Source organism: Heterodontus francisci, chromosome 37 (genome assembly GCF_036365525.1).
Source record: "Heterodontus francisci isolate sHetFra1 chromosome 37, sHetFra1.hap1, whole genome shotgun sequence".
Classification (NCBI taxonomy): domain Eukaryota; kingdom Metazoa; phylum Chordata; class Chondrichthyes; order Heterodontiformes; family Heterodontidae; genus Heterodontus; species Heterodontus francisci.
In genome coordinates this window covers 26,508,515-26,529,674 of record NC_090407.1, presented here as the reverse complement: position 1 = coordinate 26,529,674, position 21,160 = coordinate 26,508,515, and the positions used below count along the sequence as shown (strand labels likewise).

The window sequence follows — 21,160 nt, the reverse complement described above, 5'->3', positions numbered from 1 at the left end:
AAAAATAACTATTTTTAAACAATTGCAAAATGGTCGCAACCTCACCCACACACGCATTCACACACATGCATACACAAGAACAGATAAATAGAGAGAAAAGGGTAGGATGAAATTAAGGTTCAAATTACTGTGCAACAGTCCATTACTTAGAGAACCAGCAGGGTTTCTTTCAGGAGGAAATTTTATAAAAGTGTTGTAGGCCTGAATGTTCCTTGTCTTGGAGTTGTTGAAGTATTGTAATCAACTGTGCTTAAAACTCAGCCCAAACTTGGTGGTGTGAATCTGGTGTATTTTCACAGATGGAGAGTCTCAAAGTTACCTTGCAATTTCTCTGATGTAGTTGTTGTTCAAGTTGTTATTCAGCAGGGTTCTTCTGCTTAGCTGGACTGTATCTCTTAGCCTCTGGCTAGAACTGGCTTTCTGTGATTTTCTGTTGATCTCCCCTCTCTCTCCAGAGGGCTACCTTTTAAGGTAAATATCCATCACATTTGAGTCTCTATCAGGTGACAAAGGGTGCACTCCCCTGTTGTGACCACACAATGGTCCAAGATATGGAAACCATTGCTATCAGTTGGTGTCTGGATGGGGACCATTCTGTTACAATGGTGCTACTTTATGCCTGTTCATCTTGGTTTGGGCTATGGATTCAGTCTTTCTACAGAACCTTTGTTAATTCATTCCTGTAGATAGGAGTCATCAATATGTAATGGGCTGCTTTCAATTTCAATGGGTTCTTCCCAGAGCTAATTCAGACGAGGTTAATGAATTTCATCCTCAATGGACGGAAGCACTTATTGACAGTACAGGAGGAGTCACCTGACCTGTGCTCCATTTTGTCTCTGGTACACATGTGCCCATTTTCTTGTGTGCGAGTTGAACTGTTGACTTTTATTTCATAATTCCTCCAGTTCATTGTTTGTTTCACCATGGCTCCTTCCGAGCATGATACCTCCACACAAAACGGAAAAAAATGAAATTCCTTGGTATTTAATTTTTTCTTGTTTCTTCCTTTTTCACAAAGAAGAAAAGTAAGATATCGGATAGCACACATTTATGCACATTCATCCCAGGCACTCCTCAGGCTTTCAGTCATAATTTCTTTACAGACTTTTTGGTCGTACAATGTTTTACATTCTAGACAAGGCATCCGCTATAATGTTGTTCTTCCCAGCTGTAGGTACAATTTTCAGGTTGAATGGTTGGAGAAATAAGCTCCATCAAAAAAGTTTGGCATTTTTAACTTTGAATTTTTCCAGCAATGTTAGGCAGTAGTGGCCGGTATAGATTTGAATTTCTCGGTGTGCATTATTGGCATAAACTTCGCAATGTTGAAGGGCCAGTAGGAGCCCTAATGCTTCCTTTGATGTTTGTTTCATTTTTTTAAAAAATAGCCAATTGGCCTTTCGAGGCCTGAATCATCATCTTGGAGTAAGACTGCTCCCACTCCGACACCACTGGTGTCAATAGCCATCTTAAAGGGCTTGTTGAAATTTAGGGCTGCAAATACTGGCTCATTTGTTAAAATTGCCTTCAACTTTTGAAAGCTAGCTGGCACCATTCTGACCATGCCACTTTTGAACTCTTCAACAAGTCAGTGAAAGGTGCTGAAATTTGGAACAAATTTTCAGTGAAACCCACCACATTCCCAGGAAACGCATTATTTCCCTCTTTGTTTTGGGTGTGAGGAAATCTACCAGGGCTGCCCTTGGCAACACCCAAACTTGGCCTACAATGTGGCCTAAATAGGTTACTTTAGCCTTAGTGAATTCGTTCTTTCCTAAAATAAGAGCAAAATACTGCAGATGCTGGAACTCTGAAGTGAGAACAGAAAGTGCTGGAAACACTCAGCAGGTCTGGCAGCATCTGTGTAGCGAGAAATAGACTAAGGGTTTCAGGTTTGTGACCCTTCATCAGAACACCGTTCATCGCTCTTTGCTAAATTGGCCACTCGGTGAGCTTTCTGTAAATCCTTAAAGAATTCCCTTAAATGATTCAAGTGGTCTTCCCAGGTATCACTGTCAATTAACAGGCCATCCAGGTAGACAACACAGTTGTTTAAACCAGCTACCTCCTGGTTCATGAGTCTTTGGAAAGTTACTGGATCGTTCTTTAAGCCAAGGGCATTACTTTACATTGAAATAAGCCATCAGCAGTGACAAATGCTGAAATTTCTTTTGCTTGGGTGGTCATAGGGACTTGCCAATATCCTTTCAGTAAATCGATTTTTACTAATTCAAGTGGAGTTTCCTACTTGGACAATGCAGTCCTCAATATGGGGGATTGGATAGGTATCTGTTCTTGTTACTGCATTGACTTTGCAGTAGTCAATGCAAAGTCTGGTTGATCTGTCGGGTTTGGGCACTAGTACAGTAGGGGAACTTCAGCTGCTTTGGCTAGGTTCAATTAAAGCGTGTCCACCACATATTGGACTTCCTTGCGGACGTGAGCCAATTTGTCAGAGCTCAGTCTGTATGGGGCCTGCCTTATAGGTGGGGTCTCCTATATCTACTGTATATTGTTAAGGATGTACAACCCAGTTTGTCCCTGCAAATTTCCTCAGACTCTGTTAGCAGTGTTGCTAGGTCCTGTCTCTGCTGGTCGGAGAGACAGTCAAATATGATGTCTAGTCTCCTTAATATTACTGCATTTTCCAATTTTGTGGTGGGAGGTTCAATTTGAGAATTTTCTGGGTTCTCTTCCTCGGCTAGTTCACCTTGACAAGGGCTGTCTTCCTCTACTGTTCTTACTGCCTGACATACCCTTACTGGTCTATCTGGTTCTTGGCTGTGATATTATTTTAGCATATTGATGTGGGACAACCTGTTTTTTCCTCCAGTCTGGGGTATAAATTGAGTAATTCACGTCATTCACCTTTTTCCTTGTACTGTGTGGGCCACTAAATCTAGCTTTTAGAGGTTCACCTTGCAATGGTAGCAGTACCAGAACCTGGTACCCTGGGTTAAATTCTCGAGCTGCATCCTTTTTGTCTGCGTGCCTTTTCATGTTTTGTTGTGCCGCTTTCAGGTGTTCTTTTGCTACTGCACAGGCCTTAAAAAGTCTCTTGTGAAAAGTGGACACGTAATTTAGTCATGAGGTGTTCTGCCTTTGATCTAAGAATTTTTCGTTCATCAATTTCAGAAGTCTCTCACCTCATGTGCAAAGGCCAATTCAAATGAGCTGAAGCCTGTGGATTAATTTGGTGAATCTTTGGTAGCGAAAAGCAAAAAAGCTACTCCTTTATCTCAATCATGGGGTAATCACAGCAATATGCCCTGATCATGGTTTACTGGGTTTTATGGTATCGTTCCAGAGCCCATTGAGACTGTGGGTGGTATGCTGAAGATTTCATCTGGCCAATACCAAGGCTGTGTAGGACTTCCTCGAACGTTTGGGACATGAAATTATTTCTTTGAACGGACTGAATTTCTTGGGTAGGCTGTATCCTGCAAAAATGTGGGTCAGCCCCTCAACTACGGCTTTGGCAATAATTTTCCTTAAGGGTATGTCTTCTGGGAATCGAGTAGCCATATCAATGATGGTTAGGAGGTATTGGTAACCTGTCCTAGTTTTAGATAGTGGTCCCATGCAATCGACCAGAACTCTGGTGAAGGGTTCCTCGAAAGCAGGGATAGGGATTAGTGGAGCAGGTTTGATGGTGGGTTGTGGGTTCCCAATGACCTGGCAGGTATGGCAGGCCTTGCAAAAATTAACTACATCCTTGTGGATTTGAAACCAGTAAAGGTGTTGGCTTATCCGGGCCTGGGTCTTTCTGATACCCACGTGCCAGCCATAGGGACTTCATGGGCAATTCCCTACAATATTTAGGAGGGACTACAATTTGGTGGCGCAGTGGTTAGCACCGCAGCCTCACAGCTCCAGCGACCCGGGTTCAATTCTGGGTACTGCCTGTGTGGAGTTTGCAAGTTCTCCCTGTGTCTGCGTGGGTTTCCTCCGGGTGCTCCGGTTTCCTCCCATATGCCAAAGACTTGCTGGTTGATAGGTTAATTGGCCATTATAAATTGCCCCTAGTATAGGTAGGTGGTAGGGAAATATAGAGCCAGGTGGGGATGTGGTATGAATATGGAATTAGTGTAGGATTAGTATAAATGGGTGGTTGATGGTCAGCACAGACTCGGTGGGCCGAAGGGCCTGTTTCAGTGCTGTATCTCTAAACTAAACTAAACTCTGCAGGCATTCTGCTCTATTCTTTTTAACTCGGGGTCTGCCCACGAGCTTCAATTAAAGAGGTTTTACTATATACTTCCTTCTCCTCCCCTAAATCTCAAAAAGAAAATGTTTCAGCCAGCCAAATCTCGGGGTCACCTGGCTGAATTACTGGCTCAGCTCGCTCTGTTGGAGCTTGCTTAGCCATGGACCAGGTTATCTCACAGTCATGGAATATTACAGGGACTTCCTCCTGTGTTTGTTCTGTCTCCTTGGTCTCATTTGGCTGATCTAAAACTACTGGGGCTGCTATCACCCTACCTCCAGTCAAATCATTGCCTCGCAGCAAATCTATTCTGGCCACATGCAGACTAGAACCACTCCCTACTATAACTGGTCCAGAGACTAGGTCACATGGCAGGTGGACCCAATACAGGGGCATGGACGTGTACCCACCTTCAATGCCTTTTACCAGAACCTTTGCCTTTAGTGAGCTTTGTGGTGGAAAGGTAATGCCTTTATCCAGCATTTAAGATTAAGTGGTGCCTGTATCTCTGAGCAGGACAATGGACTTTCCTGTCTCATCAAAGGTGTATGGGGATACCGTTCCATTTGAAACAAAATCCTGGTAACCCTCAGGAATGTTTTCTATTTCTGCCACATCTATGGCGGTATTCTTTCCATTACTGTGGTTAGGGCCACTGATTTGTCTGCCTTGCTTCTTGCTTGGGCACTCTTTTCTAAACTAGCCTTGTGCACTCCCACAAAACTCACTGGCTTCCCCTTTAACTTCCAGCAGTCAGCTCTCACATGCCCTGTTTTACTGCAATGGGCACATATTGCTCTGTGGAAGATATCCCTACCCTCTGCACTTTCTTTCCTTACTGGTGGAGGGCTTCTTGCATTCTCACTTTTGGTTTCCCTTTTGCTAGCATCCCATCTTTTTGTCACTATCTCACTTTCTGTCCTTCCCGAATCTCTGGGAATTATTGTCATAGAGTCATAAAGAGATACAGCACCGAAACAGGCCCTTCGGCCCAACGGAAGGGCTTTCCCTGCGTGAAGGGTTTAGGAGTAAGCTCATAGTTGTCTGCCATCACAGCTACTTCTTTCACCCTTGTAATTCTTTGCTCCTCAATATAGGTTCTTATATTAATGGGAATGCTGTTTTTGAATTCTTCTAATCGAACTATCTCTCTCAAATTTTCATAGGAGAGTTCTAATTTTAGAGATCATATCCAGCGATCGAAAGCAATGTGTTTAATTCTTTCAAATTTGATAACGGTCTTGGCAGGTCTTTTGCTAGTATTTCTAAATTTTCGCGATAGGCTTCAGGGACCAACTCATATGCATTTAATATAGCAGTTTTAGTCTGGTGGTAGTCAAAAGAGCTCTCTTCCGACAACAGAGAAAAAGCTTTGCGAGCCCTACCCACTAACTCCCCTTTGTAAAAGGAGAGTCCAATATATTTTTTTGGCCATTTTAGCCTAGGAACTATTTTCTCAAAGGAAATAAAATGAGACTCAGCTTCCTCCTCATTAAATTTTGGCACTACTCATGAGTGTCTCAATGTCAAAGTTCTATTCCGATTTAAGGTTAATAATTGAATTGCTGGTGGCATTCTCCCCTTGCGCTTGCAGCCGCCTCTCTTTCCTCCTGCAATTGCATCTCCTCTCTTTTCAACTGAAACTCCCTTTCCTCTTTTTCCTTCTGCAATTGCAATTTTCGCGGGGCAAGTTCCTTGTCTGCTTGAATTTTAGCTATTTTTCAGACCCTGGTACCATGCTTGTTCCTCTGCTTCTGGGATAAGATTAAAATGGTTAGCTAGATTCTTAAGTATTTCAGTTTTCTTTGTTTTTTCTTGAAAGTGATTCCCACCTGGGCAACTATGGCTTTTAAATCTTCAATACTTAATTGATTTAATGTATCATAGGATACTTTTCCCTGCTCTACAAACACTTTAGCATCAAATGTGGCCATATCTTTTGTTTCTAGCACCATAGAAAAGAAAAGAATGATACAAGAAAATCTGTTTGTTCAATTTTCCACATTCTTTGAGGTCAATTTTCCTCCTGTTTCCAAATCACTCGGTTAAATTGATGTTTCAAAAATCTTAGCTCAGAGCCCCCAATTTGTTATGGACAGGTAGTAAGTGATGTGGGTGACTTCCACTTATCACCTCCTAACTGACTGCAGATAGTGTTTTGTTAAAAATGGTGTGTTAGTCCCTGAGTGTTTTTAGGGTCAAGTAAACAGACAAACAACAACAGGTTTTCTCATAAGTTTAAAAAAAGAAAAATAATTATTTATTTCTAAACAATTCCAAAATGGTTGTAAACTCACCCACAAATACATTCATACACATGCATCCACAAGAATAGATAGATACAGAGTAATGGGTAGCATGCAAGTATTGTACAAGAGTCCATTGCTTAAAGAACCTTCAGAGTTTCCTTTGGGAGGACATTTTACAACAGTATTGCAGGCCTGAATGTTCCTTGTCTTGGAGGTGCAGAGATGTGGTGATCTTCTGTGGTTACAACTCAGCCCAAAGTTGTTGATGTGAATCTGGTTTACTTTCACAGATGGAGAGTCTCAAAGTTACTTTACAATTTCTTTGCTGTAGTGGTTGTTCAAGTTGTTATTCAGCAGAGTTCTTCTGCTTAGCTGGACCGTATCTCATAGCCTTTGGCTGGAACTGGCTTTCTGTGGTCTTTTGTTGATCTCCCCTCTCTCTCCAGAGGGCTACCTTTTAAGGTAAATATCCATCACATTTGAGTCTCTATCAGGTGACAAAGGGTGCACTCCCCTGTTGTGACCACACAATGGTCCAGGATATGGAAACCATTGCTATCAGTTGGTGTCTGGATGGGGACCATTCTGTTACAGTGGTGCTATTTTACATCTGTTCATCTCGATTTGGGCTATGAAGTCAGTCTGTCTACAGAACCTTTGTTAGTTCATTCCTGTAGATAGGAGTCATCAATATGGGCTGAGGTTAACAAGTTTCATCCTCAACAGACAGATACATTTATTGACAGTACAGGAGGAGTCACCTTACCTCTACTCCATTTTGTTTGTAAATAGTTGTCTTTTATATTAATTCCTCCAGTTCATTGTTTATTTCATCACAGCTCTTTCCGAGCATGACACAAGAAAGGTGACGAAACAAGCCTAGGTAATTGCTGATTCACTAGCAGGAAATTATATCGATGATCAGGAACAATCACAAGACTAACTGTATGACGTGTCCTAGAAAAGTAGCAACCAAGATAGTTTCAGGAGAGGCAATTCCTGCCTCTCTAATATTTTTGAATTTCTTGAAGCAACATTCCAAGTAGATGTTGGAAAATCCTATGATGTAGTGCAAATTGATCTTTGTGTGGAAGTCTGTTATGCAAGCTTCAGGCAGTGGGCATCTTATGTAAAACTTCAGTGTGGATAAGGAATGGGCTGAGAAAAGAAAAGCAGATATGAGTTGGAGGAATGTTAGGCTGAGAAGCTGCACTCATGGAGTGCCCTAGGGATCAGAGCTGGACCCCTTACTGTTTCTAATTCAGAAAGACAATGTAAATCGGTCAAGTACATAAATGAGACCAAACTAAGAGGGGCAGTCAAACTAATGAAGCAGCAAAAGAATTTACAGGAAAACCAAGAGCATACTTACTCATGGACAGAACAATGATAGATGAAATTAAATAAGGGTAAGTGCAAGGTCTCCATAGAAACAAATGGGGGACATACTGAATGTGAACTAGCTAAGGGAGAAGAAAAGAGATGTGGAAGTGATATATCTAGCTTTAGCAGTTCATAAAGCAAACGGAATGCTGAGCTCTATTGCAAAATCAGGAGAGGGGGAGATGAGAGAGAAAGAGAGAGATAGGGTGACAGGTGTAGGGGAGGCAGGAGAAAAAGAGAGAGATGTGGTGAGAGGATCAGAGGGGGCAAGACAAGGGGGATTGAGACTATTGTGCTGAGACTGCATTATCCTCTGGTCACAAAGGGAAAATCCATCCTCTGGACATGGTGCAGAGCAGAAAACCTCGAATGTCAGAAAACTGAATTATGAGGAATGGCTAGAAAATTTGGACTGTTTAGTCTTGAGAGGGATCCTTACAGGCATATAAGATATGGTAAAATAGAAAAGATTAATCCTGAGTACTATTTCAAGCACATGAGACTATATCAGAAGACCATTCAGCCCACACAAATTCATCCACTGCAACATCTTATTGTTTCTTGAAAGTTAATAAGATTGTTGCCTTCTTTACTCATATCTGAAAGTCTGTTGCATATGTTGATCACATTATGTGTGATGAATTTCCTGATACCTGTCCTAAATTTATCTTTTATTAGTTTGAACTTATATCCCTTTGTCTTATTCTTGCAAATTAATTTAAGCTAATATTATGGATATTAACTATCTTATGTACCTCTGTAATATCACCTCACTGGCACATTCTTTTTAGGGTGTAAACCCACAAGAAAGGGAGCAAAATGTGATTAATATGGTTCTCTGGCTGGGACAAAGCTCTGAAGAAGTATTCCGATGCTGTGATGGGAAAAATGTAGGTTTCGAGGGAGGGTTTAGCTAGATTGGCTAAATTCCCTTTTAATCTACCATTTTCTTGTGAAGCCATATTCTGCAACACATTATATTCCGGTTTCAGGGTGTTGTATAACCACAATGAACTGTAATTTTCATTTGAACCCAATTGCTTACTATATTTGTAAAAAGGGATCGCTCATAGTTTCATTGCTTGCTGGTGAATATTCATGGTCTTATAATGAATTATACATCCAAACAGATTGCGCACACCCCACAGTGGTAGAAAGTGGAAAACACTAAGGGATTTTTTAAGGCAACTTAGAATTAACAATTTCTTTGTTTTACAAAAAGAAAATACATGTAAATCAGACAGTTGATGACTTGCGTCCACCGATTAATTTTAGAGATTTCCTTTCTCTCCAACATTTGGTTCAAGTCAGCAAAGTCAATCCATAACTTTTTCTAACTCTCACTTTTCATAGAATGTACATTATCCCACAATGAATGATTATCTACATAACATTCAATGGGTATACGATCCTCACAACGCCCATTGTACAGAATCTCACTTAAAATATTTAACAAATAGAATTCCATACCTACTGCCTCCACGAAAGCCAGTGTTTCAGCAGCCAAATTACTTTTAACAGCCCTTTTTCTTAGCTTCCCCAGCTAAAGGACAATATTACCCATCTCACCCATAAGGAATTATATGAAACCTGCTGAAGTAGAATACCAATCGCAAAGATTAGCATGCGAAGCATTGCTAAAAATGACTAGTTTCATGTTCTTTGGTCACCTAAGGATGGGAACGTAAGTATGCATTTCTCCAGATTTAATTTTTTCATCGTTTTATTTGTCCTTAAAGCATTCCTGACTTTGGGGTGTTTCATCATAGTACTTAACTCCAACACATCAAAACTAGCATCTGGTCCAGGATGAGTGCCCAACAGTTCAACTGACCAATCAAGCTTCACAATTTTCACATTTGCTCTGTCTTTTCTTTCGATATAACATCTTTCTGTGAAAACCTAATACGGTTAACCGGGGTGGGAGTAACACTAAATACAATTGTTGATACCAGACCTATCCTGCTTAATATCTAAACCAATATATTTAAAAGCCCCACAAGCCTGACAGTACCACCCCATAAGAAAGCATCAACATGCATCATGAAGATGTCTGAAAGATTTCCTTTATGTTACCAATAAGACATTGTGGGATCTGCTTTTAGTTGAACACCAACTAGTTTCAGCCAAACAGATATCACAGAACAACACCAAACCTTGGAAGCATCATGCAGGCCATAGACCCATTTGTTTAGTTTCAGTAGTTTTCTTTCTGCCTTTGCTGCCTTTTTGGGCAGTTCCATAAACACTTAATCTTTGAAAAGTATTGCTCTGCAGAAATGTGCCTTTTATGTTGATTGACATTCCAATGAATATGTGGCAAAAAGATTTTCAAGATTACTTCTCTAGCTGTGGGAGGGTCCACTCTAACATCTGTATCCTGATCCACAGTTTTTCACTTTATCTTTCGCCTCATCTGGCGCTTTAACAAACTTTTTATCTTCCTTTCAGGTGTGAAGAATCACGAGCTTTAATAACTGATGGGTATCAACACCCATCTGGATCCTTCTTCCCCCTTTGCTTCCCTTTGACTCCATCTCTTCTTCAAATCTCACCCTTGTGTATTCACAATACCCTCTGACCTTCCCCTCTCTGACTTTGAATGATCTGTCCTCAGCAAAGGCCTCAGCTTTATCCCCTTACGCCCCCCACCCCCCCCCCCAATGAATTTCCAGCTCTTCTTCCATCTCCGCACCAACTTCTTTGGCCAGGAATCATCCCGCCGCTTGGCGGACCCTTTTACTTGTCTCCAATATTCTCCCTCCACCCAGACACCTCCATCTGGCCGCTTGTCTTCCTTCGATCTTTTCATTGAGAACTGCCAGTGTGACATCGGCCATCTCAATTTCTCTGCTCCCCTCACTCGCTCTAACCTATCTGCCTCTAAACTTGCAGCACTCCATTCTCTCAGGACCAACCCTATCATTGTCATCAAACCTATTGACAAGGATAGTGCATTGTCTGGCATATTGACCTCTACCTAGTAGAGGCTGAGTGCCAACTCTCTGACACTTCCTCCTACCTCCTCCCGGACCATGACCCCACCACTGAACGTCAAGCCATTGTATCCAGGACTCTCTCTAACCTCATCTCCTCTGGAGATCTTCTCTCCACGGGCTCCAAACTCATAGTTCCCCAACTCGGTACAACCCACTTCTACCTCTTTCCCAAAATCCACAAATAAGACTGCCCTGGTAGACCCATTGTTTCAACCTGTTTCTGCTCCACTGAATGGATTTCTTTCTATCTTTTTTATTCGTTCATGGGATGTGGGTGTCGCTGGCAAAGACAGCATTTGTTGCCCATCCCTAATTGCCCTTGAGAAGGTGGTGGTGAGCCGCTTTCTTTAACTGCTGTAGTCCATCTGGTGCGGGTACATCCTGCTCTGCTGAGTATTTTCAGCACTTTCTGTTTTTGTATCTGTATCACCCATTTGCTCTTCAAACCACCAGCAACTACCCCTGCTTTAGCCTCATCAGTCCCATCTGCAAGGAATTTTTTCATTACAAATCCACCCACGTGACAAAGCTGGATGCCTCAGGTACCTAATCTGGTACCTCAGAACAAACTCAGCTCTCTCCAACTATCTAATTTCCTTTAATAATAAAATCAGAAAATGCTGGAAATACTCAGATCCGGCAGCATCTTTGGAGCAAGAAACAGAGTCAACATTTCATGTCGATGTCCTTTCATCAGAACTCATTAGAAAGGTCACTGACCTGAAAAGTTATCTCTGTTTCTTTGTCCACTGATTTTGCCGGACCTGCTGAATATTTCAAGCATTTTCTCTTTTTATTTCAAATTTCCACCATCTGCAATATTTTGCTTTTGTATCTAATTTCCTTTGTTCGGTCTCTCTTTAGTTTATTCTCATGCTTATTGCCAGCCACCAAAACTTCACAATCATGAGGACTTCTGTTTCTAATTTTGTTCCGAGACTACTCAGTGGTCTTCATTTCATTGTCTAATCTATTCAAGCTATGGCCTCTACTTGCACTTTTATGCCCGCACTACTACCACGAGATCTCCCACTTGCACTATTGAGGGTCTTTCTCCAGTACCTGATTGTTTTCTGATGCAAGAGTCAGTTCCAGACCCATTAACTATCAGTACTTGTACTGTGCTTTCTTCCTTTCACTCCATTCTGCTAGTCTTTTGGACCTCTTGGCTATCATCCTGAACATTCACCAACATTTAAACTTGCCAGTAGCTTTTCCTGCACTTCCCAATTGGCCTTTAGATGTGATAGCTCTGTCCTGCACGTCATGCTCACTCACATTATTACTATCTAGCCCCTGATCCTATCCTATTCTGTTCCTCAGGAGCTTCATCACGAAACACGTGCACTTGAGGTAAAAGATGCCTTGTTTATTTCTATCAGCTGCTTGGAGTCACAGATTTTGTAATTAATTCTGATTAATCATGAGGAATGAAACTTAACAGTTTGATTGCCATGTTTGAGAAGTACTGTTTGACCCCCGTCATGTCCTATTACCTTGCCAGGGTTTTTTTGATTAGATTAGAAATACAGCACTGAAACAGGCCCTTCGGCCCACCGAGTCTGTGCCGAACATCAACCACCCATTTATACTAATCCTACACTAATCCCATATTCCTACCAAACATCCCCACCTGTCCCTATATTTCCCTACCACCTACCTATACTAGTGACAATTTATAATGGCCAATTTACCTATCAACCTGCAAGTCTTTTGGCTTGTGGGAGGAAACCGGAGCACCCGGAGAAAACCCACCCAGACACAGGGAGAACTTGCAAACTCCACACAGGCAGTACCCAGAATCGAACCCAGGTCCCTGGAGCTGTGAGGCTGCGGTGCTAACCACTGCGCCACTGTGCCGCCCTTTCCATTCTTTCCATTCCCTATGACCCTATCATTTACACCAAGTCTCCTGAATTAAATTCGGTCTCAGATGGTCTTATATGATGCCTCAGTGCTCTCCAAGTTTTCTCCAAGACCTCAGCCTTGATGAAAGCCCTTTTTCTTGCATGCAAAGCATTTAAATATGCAGAAAGAATTGAACTAATTGTAGTACATTCTGGAGCAGGAGGACTATCGCACGACGCAAAAGGCACTATGGGATTTCGCTCTTAGGCTAATTGATTGGGACTAAATCCTGCAACCATCTGGACTGAATTCTTGGCATGAACCGCCCATGCCAGGGTGGTTTTCAATTTGCAGTCTGGTTATCAGTTAAAATTTTATGCAGCATTTCATTAATCACAACCCAATTCCTTTCACAGAGTCCATTGCTGAAAGGACTTTCAACTGTGGTGTTCAAGTCCATGATGTTCATGTTTTCACACATGGTTCGGAACTCATCAGTGGGAAATTCCCCTCCTTCTCAGTCAGAAACTTTGCTGGTGCCCCAAGTCCAGTCCCTGTCCATTTCTCCATGATTTTGTCTATATAACCCTTTTGGCTTACTAAGTATTATTGTAAGACTAAATCTGGATGCCAGGTCTACAAAATGTAAAATGAAAATATTTCTGTCTCTGCCCCATATCTGTAGATCCATACCTTTAGATTAAAGTAACGTGCCAATGGAAGGCTTACAATAGGACATGGCGACGTTCTCCGATACTTTTTACAATTTCACACTTCTCACCAATCTCTTCTATTAATTTCATGCACTCTTAATCAACCACATCCACACCTTTTAGCAGGATTTTTAACCTTTGACAAGTAGGGTGAGCAAATTGCCGATGTATTTTAAGGCAATTTGCTTTTTTCTCTCTGCTTCTTATCACCTGATGCCATTATTACTTGCCTGAAACTCTGATTAGAAACATCAGGTTTTGTAAGGGGATACAATAATATTCTGACTGGGTAAACTGTAGATCCACTGACTTTTCAAAAATAATTGCCTTTTCATGTTCCTTGTCAGATTTCACTTGTGCCTTTTTCATAGAAGGTTTACTCAACAGCACAGATACCTCACTAAAGACTCAGTACTTATAAAATGGCTTGCTCCAGGTATTTTACATGGAATTGCAACTCTCTTTAGTAATCTCAGTATCTTGTCATCACCAAATCTAAAGCAGGTAGTACTTTTATATGCCTTAACTTTGCATCGATCTTCACCACTTAGTGAAACATTATTCCACGTACTGCCGAAGTGCAAGCACTATGTAGCATTGCACAATTAAAGAAGTCTGCGACTAACACATTCATCACAGGATAAAACATCTTGTGACCAGTATAATTTGTTCGGATTCATCATTATCTTCATGCTCTTCCTCAGTCTCCTCTTTGTCATGTGTCATTTCTAGGATCCTGCCTCTCTGCTGTAAGCAATTCACTGCATAATAGTTTCAGCCACACCTGACTCACCTATTAACAGTTTCTTGTGCATTCTGGGATTTATTGGCCTATTATTGCTGTTCCAATTCTCTTTTCTCCTGTAAGACACATATCTGCTAAAGGTTCTTTCATCCTCATTCTGCCTGCCTTTAATCCTTCCATTGTATTGACAGTTGTATCCAGTATCTGGACCACTTCAAAATCTGGCCATTATTGAGTCCTCTCTTTGTGTCACCACATAATGTTCCATGAAGGCTGAAGGAAATGTACTTGTCCATAGATCATTGAAGGTGGCTGCACAGGTAGATAAGGTGGTTAGGAAGGCATATGGGATACCTGCCTTTATTAGCTGAGGCATAAAATATAAGAGCAGGGAGATTGTGACGGTGCTGTATAAAATGCTAGTTAGGCCATAGCTAGAGTACTGTGTACAGTTCTGGACATCACACTACAGGAAGGATGTGATTACACTGGAGAGAGTGCAGAGGAGATTCACCAGGATGTTGCCTGGGCTGGAGCATTTCAGCTGTGAAGAGAGACCGGAAAGGCTAGGGTTGTTTTCCTTAGAGCAGAGAAGGCTGAGAGCGGACCTGATTGAGGTATACAAAATTATGAGGGGCATTGATAGGTTAGATAGGAAGCAACTTTTTCCCTTAACGGAGAGGTCAATAACTAGGGGGCATAGAATTAAGGTAATGGGAAGGAGGTTTAGAGGGGATTTGAGGGAAAAGATTTTCACCCAGAGGGTGGTTGGAATCTGGAATGCACTGCCTGAGGGGGTGGTAGAGGCAGGAACCCTCTTAACACTTAAGAAGTATTTAGATGAGCGCAAGGCTACGGGCCAAGTGCTGGAAAATGGGATTAGAATAGTTAAGTGCTTGATGGCAGGCACAGACACGATGGACCGAAGGGCCTGTTTCTGTGCTGTATAACTCTTATGTCTCTATGAAATGACTGTTTCCCCAGGAATTATTTCAAAGCAGCAGACATCGGATACAACAGTAGACTGTCCGTGTGAGACACCTTGGCACAATCCAACAATTTAAACACTAGTACTGATTCAGGAATCCCCAAATTAATTTTTTCAATCCTTTATACAATCTGTCAAAGTCCATGATATATTCTTCCATGGTATGGCCATCTGTGTTCCGAAATATATTGAAGTCTGACCATGCCTCATAGGCACTTAAGAGATCATCTTTCTTGTAAATTTCATCCAAGAATTCTAATAGAAGGCCCAAACTTTTATCACTAATAAACTGATGGGCATTCATCTCACAAATACTTTTGATTTTTCTTCTCCTAGGAAGCTACAATGCCAAGATCATGCCTTGTTTCCTCTTTGGTAGGGATGTAACCCGTATCCATATATCCATTTCATTCTTCCACTGGTTAACAGGTTCAGAATCCAAGAACATTGGAGAGTAATCATACCCTGACATTTTCCACAATTACTGTCAAGATTGTAGTTTTCAGTCTGATTTTTTTTTTCTTAATTTCAAACCTTCGTCTTTAGGTAACTATCCTCTGCTACCATGTCATACTCCAGAAAGCCAGTTGGTGAAGGAGAGCACTGGAGGCAACCTTTATACACATTTTACACGCATTTATTTACAGAATTACACATTATAAACCAGCACTGCCTAACCCAACAAATACAATTTCATCTTTGTCTATTTATAGGGGCAAAACTGAATCCACAGTTAATGCCCACTGCATGCATACAATTCAACATAATTAACATACAATTAACCCTCCTGCCCCGCCTCCCCTCTCTTTCTTTTTCACCTCCCCTCTCTTTCTCTTTCACCTCCCACTCTCTCTTGCCTCCCCTCTTTCTCATGCCTCTCCCCTGTCTGTCGCACGGGCGCCCCTCCCCCCGGCTGTCGCGCTGGCGCCCCTCCCCCCCCTCTCTCTCTCTCGAGCATGGCGCCCCTCCCCCCTCTCTCGAGCGCGGGCGCACCTCCCCCCTCACTCTCTCACACATCCCTCCCTCACTCGTACCTGCTCCCCTCTCTCATGTGCCTCTCCCCTCCCCTCCCCGCGCACCTCTCCCGCAGACATGCGCACCTCACCTGTCTCGCGCGCCTCCCCCCTCTCTCGATCACGCGCGTGAGCCACCCCTCTCTCACTCTCCTCACTATCCTGCACCTCCCCCTCACTCGTGCCTCTCCCTCTCTTGTGCACTCCACCCCCTTCTTGTCTCCCCCCTCTCTCTGTCTCTTGACTCTCCATTCTCTCTCTTACGCCTCCCCCCTCTTTAGCGCCTGCCCCCTCTCTAGCCTACCCTCTCAGCCTCAGCTCTCCCCTCTTTCTCTCTCCTCCCCTTGCCTCCCCCATCTCTTTCGCCTTCCCCCCCTTTCTTACCCTTGTCTGTCTCTCGCCTCCCCCTTCTCTCTGTCTCTTGCCTCCTCCCCCTCTCCCCCCGTCTCTCACCTCCCCCTCCTCTCTGTCTCTCGCTTGCTCGCTCTCTCTCTCTCCCTCTCTGTTGCCTCCCGTCTCTGGGCTGGATCTGGTTCCAAGTCCGACGCCAGGATTGCTGAGCCCGATCTTCCCATCGGCGGGGAAGCTCCGTGGCAGCCACTTTGCGACGTGACCTGAGTTTGCATATTTAAGTTATATCTTCTCTTCTTTGGCCTCCTTGTCTCGAGAGACAATGGGTAAGCGCCTGGAGGTGGTCAGTGGTTTGCGAAGCAGCGCCTGGAGTGGCTATAAAGGCCAATTCTAGAGTGACAGGCTCTTCCACAGGTGCTGCAGATAAAATTGGTTGTCGGTGCTGTTACACAGTTGGCTCTCCCCTTGCGCTTGTCTTTTTTCCTGCCAACTGCTAAGTCTCTTCGACTCGCCACACTTTAGCCCCGCCTTTATGGCTGTCCGCCAGCTCTGGCGATCACTACAACTGACTCCCATGACTTGTGATTGATGTCACAGGACTTCATGTCGTGTTTGCAGACGTCTTTAAAGCAGAGACATGGACGGCCAGTGGGTCTGATACCAGTGACGAGCTCGCTGTACCATGTGTCCTTGGGGGACCTGCCATCTTCCATGCGGCTCACATGGTCAAACCATCTCAAGTGCCGCTGGCTTAGTAGGGTGTATATGCTGGGGACGTTGGCCGCCTCGAGGACTTCTGTGTTGGAGATACGGTCCTGCCACCTGATGCCAAGGATTCTCCGGAGGCAGCGAAGATGGAATGAATTGAGACGTCGCACTTGGCTGACATACGTTGTCCAGGCCTCGCTGCCGTAGAGCAAGGTACTGAGGACACAGGCTTGATACACTCTAATTTTTGTGTTCCGTGTCAGTGTGCCATTTTCCCACACTCTCTCGGCCAGTCTGGACATAGCAGTGGAAGCCTTTCCCATGCACTTGTTGATTTTTGCATCGAGAGACAGGTTACTGGTGATAGTTGAGCCTAGGTAGGTGAACTCTTGAACCACTCCCAGAGCGTGGTCACAGAATTTGATGGATGGAGCATTTCTGACGTCCTGCCCCATGATGTTCGTTTTCTTGAGGCTGATGGTTCAGCCAAATTTGTTGCAGGCAGCCGCAATCCTGTTGATGAGTCTCTGCAGACACTCTTCAGTGTGAGATGTTAATATGTAATCCACAGTGATCTTACCTTCAGTTCCTGATCTTCAGTGCGACGTGCCTTCACTTTCCCGTGCAGGGAAAGCTGGCACCACCAAGGTGGGGAAGGGGTGAAGTCTGCACTATGTACTGTCAGAGGAAGGAAGGGGTGAACTCTGCACAATGTACTGTATTTTCGGGAGGTAGCGGTCCACTCTGCACAATGTACTGTATGAGGATGAAAGGGGTGAACTCTGCTCTGTGCACTGTGTCAACTCTGCGTTGTTCTGCTTGTAGGGTTGGCAGCCTTTTAAAAATGGTGCCAGCACCTGTTCCTTCAACAGATGATGCCTGAACGGCGGCGTCGCTGTGGCTGCCCTCGCCACGTGATTGGTGGGGGAGAGGGTGGTGCCCGCCATTCATATGCAAAGTTCCCGCCAGATGCAAGGCATGGCGGTGCGGAGCCCATGCATGGCGGCTGCCATTTTCTGCACCCACCACCAGGTCTGGTGGTGGGAGACCAACATCTAGCCCTCTCTGTCTTGCCTCCCTTCTCTCTGTCTCTTGATTCCATTCTCTCTTACTCTCTCTCACCTCCTCCCTCTCCCTCTCTCGCCTCCTCCCTCTCCCTCTCTCGCCTTCCCTGTCCTCCCCCTTCTCTCTCACTTTTCTGTCTCTCTCACTCCATTTCTCTCCCCTCCCCTCCCCTCCCCTCCCCTCCCCTCTCTCTCCCCTTCCCTCTCTCCTGCCTCCCTGTGCTCTCTCTCTCACCTCCCCCCCCCTCACCTCCCCCCCCCCTCATCTCCCCTCTGCCTCTCTCGCCTCCTCTTCGTCTTTCACTCTCTCTCATCTCCCCCTCTCTCTTGTCTCCCCTCTCCCTCTTTCTCTCTCTCTCGCTCGCCTTCTCTCATCTCCTTTTACTCGCCTCTTTTCTCTCTCTCTTGCTCCCTCTCTTTTGCCTTCCTGCCTCCCTCTTCATTTCAGTATGTCTTTATAGTAAAGCCATCTACTATTTTATGTTGTATCTCAATAGGTTGAGAGCCTTCAAAAAATCCAGCCTTCACAGGTGCAACAGCCCAGTATTCTACAGAAGCAAATGGATCAGCTGCAACCAGACTACAAGGTAAATACTGTGAATGTCTTCAGCAAGTTTGAGTTTATAGGATATCTGCTGTTTCATTGTCTACTTTTCCCTTTGTTGTTGTAATGTTTGTTTTTTAAAGATATGTTTGGTGCAGAGTTCCTGTGCTGTGACATGAATAGGTGTCAAATTGATGTGTTCTTTATCAAATTAGTCCTACTGGTGGGGATAGCATGAAGGTGGGATGGCTAGTGGGCTTAGCATGGAGGGCGGCTGGTGTCTTCATTATTGAGTAGGTTGACTTGTGGGTTGATTGTGGAATTTGGCTGCTTTGTGAGCTCAGCATGGAGCTTAGTGTGGAGGTGAGATATCTGCTAGGTTCACTGTGGAGTTAGGTTAGCTGATCAACTCAGTGTAGAAATGATGATGGATGGTTTATTTTGGAGGTGGGTTCATTGTGTAGGAGGCTTAGATGCTCAGCTGAGTTGGTTTGGAGTAGTAGAAAATGGGCTGTATTTTTATTGTAATAAGTATAAACTTCAATTGCAGTGCCAAGTCTCACTTCAGAATATACTGAGCCAAATCCTTGTCATACAGTAATGGTTGCTGTCTTTCCTCACTGTTTCCTTAATCTTTCCTCATTCTACCTCAGTGGGAACCAGTCCAACAGATGGATTCCCAGCAACAACCAGTAAAAGAGGCTCCAGTGCCATCTGTTCGTAAGAAGAAGAAGTCACTTACATCTTCAAGTACAGTTGGTAAGGTAAGGGGTGAAGAAAGCCTGCGTTCCTGCATGGCTCAGTGTGAAGGTTTATAGCCTGGTATGGCATGTGCGATACAGACTAGGAAGGTCCCAGTCAGCAGTAGGGTTGCTACAATCTTTCTCAGTGTCCTTAAGCTACGACACTAAACATCTAGGCTCACACATAGAGAATGGCCTTCGGGTGAGTTATCAGTGGGCTGCCAAAGCACCTTCAGGAGACCTTTGAGATAAACAGTACTTAAAAGAAAAATCATGATGTGTGGAGCATATCTTTGTCCAAAATATGACTGGATATCGAAAATGTATGAACTGTCTTCATGTTCATGTCTGTTAGCTGTTGTGGTGCAGGCCGATAACCTATTGTAATGTTCTATAGTAAGAGACTAAAGCACTGATATTCTCCTCCCCCCCCCCCACCCCATCTATGGCTGTCTAGGGGCATTCTGCTCCATATGCCTCCAATCACAGCCTTCCTGTCTTTGGATATTGACTGAGCTGGAAATCAAGGCTGTTCCCTCTCCTGTATCTCCTCTCCTATCAAACAATGGCAGGGAAACGTTTTGAAAAGGCATGGTTTTCCCACTTTCCATACAGCAAAGAACTTTATTATAATAGAACTGTTGATTCTACAGTTCATTTTCCTCCTGTGATAAAATGTTTTGCTTCCACTCAACAACTGCCTACAATGTATAATTGGCATCAGGAGCGTACCACCTGAAGAATCACAGGACTACTAGGGTAGGCCTTCCAGGATACCCTCTTTCGTGTTGTGTGGCACTATCACCGTGCTGAATGGGATAGATTTCAAACGGATCTAGCAATGCAAAACTGGGCATCCATGAGGCGCTGTGGGCCATCAGCAGCAGCAGAATTGTACTCAACCACAATCTGTAACCTCATATCCCGGCATATCCCCCACTCTACCATTACCATCAAGCCAGGAGACCAACCCTGGTTCAATGCAGGAGGGCATGCCAGGAACATCACCAGGCATACCTCAAAATGAGGTGTCAACCTGGTGAAGCTACAACCCAGGACTAATTGCATGCCAAACGGCGTAAGCAGCATGCGATAGACAGAGCTAAGCGATCCCATAACCAACGGATCAGATCTAAGCTCTGCAGTCCTGCCACAACCAGCCGTGAATGGTGGTGGACAACTAAACAACTAACTGGAGGAGGTGGCTCCACAAATATCCCCATCCTCAATGATGGGGGAGCCCAGCACATCAGTGGGAAAGATAAGGCTGAAGCGTTTGCAACAATCTTCAGCCAGAAGTGCCGAGTTGATGATCCATCTCGGCCTCCTCCTGAAGTCCCCAGCATCACAGATACCAAACTTCAGCCAATTCGATTCACTCCACGTGATATCAAGAAATGACTGAAGGCACTGGATACTGCAAAAGCTATGGGCCCTGACAATATTCCGGCAATAGTACTGAAGACCTGTGCTCCAGAACTTGCCGCGCCCCTAGCCAAGCTGTTCCAATACAGCTACAACACTGGCATCTACCCTGCAATGTGGAAAATTGCCCAGGTATGTCCTGTACACAAAAAGCAGGACAAATCCAACCCGGCCAAC

General features: G+C 43.9%; 1 protein-coding gene across 5 annotated transcripts in view; it reads left to right on the top strand.

The window, feature by feature from the left end:
* Positions 1-21,160, top strand: part of ccdc30 (coiled-coil domain containing 30) — a 130,787-nt gene that overhangs the window by 45,797 nt on the left and 63,830 nt on the right. For 4 of the 5 annotated variants that reach the window (XM_068017398.1, XM_068017399.1, XM_068017397.1 and 1 more), the window contains 2 exons: positions 18,769-18,858; positions 19,469-19,579. In XM_068017398.1, coding sequence (XP_067873499.1) covers positions 18,769-18,858; positions 19,469-19,579 — 201 coding nt within the window. The remainder of the gene's footprint in view (positions 1-18,768; positions 18,859-19,468; positions 19,580-21,160) is intronic. The other variant, XM_068017400.1, reaches the window with a different exon arrangement.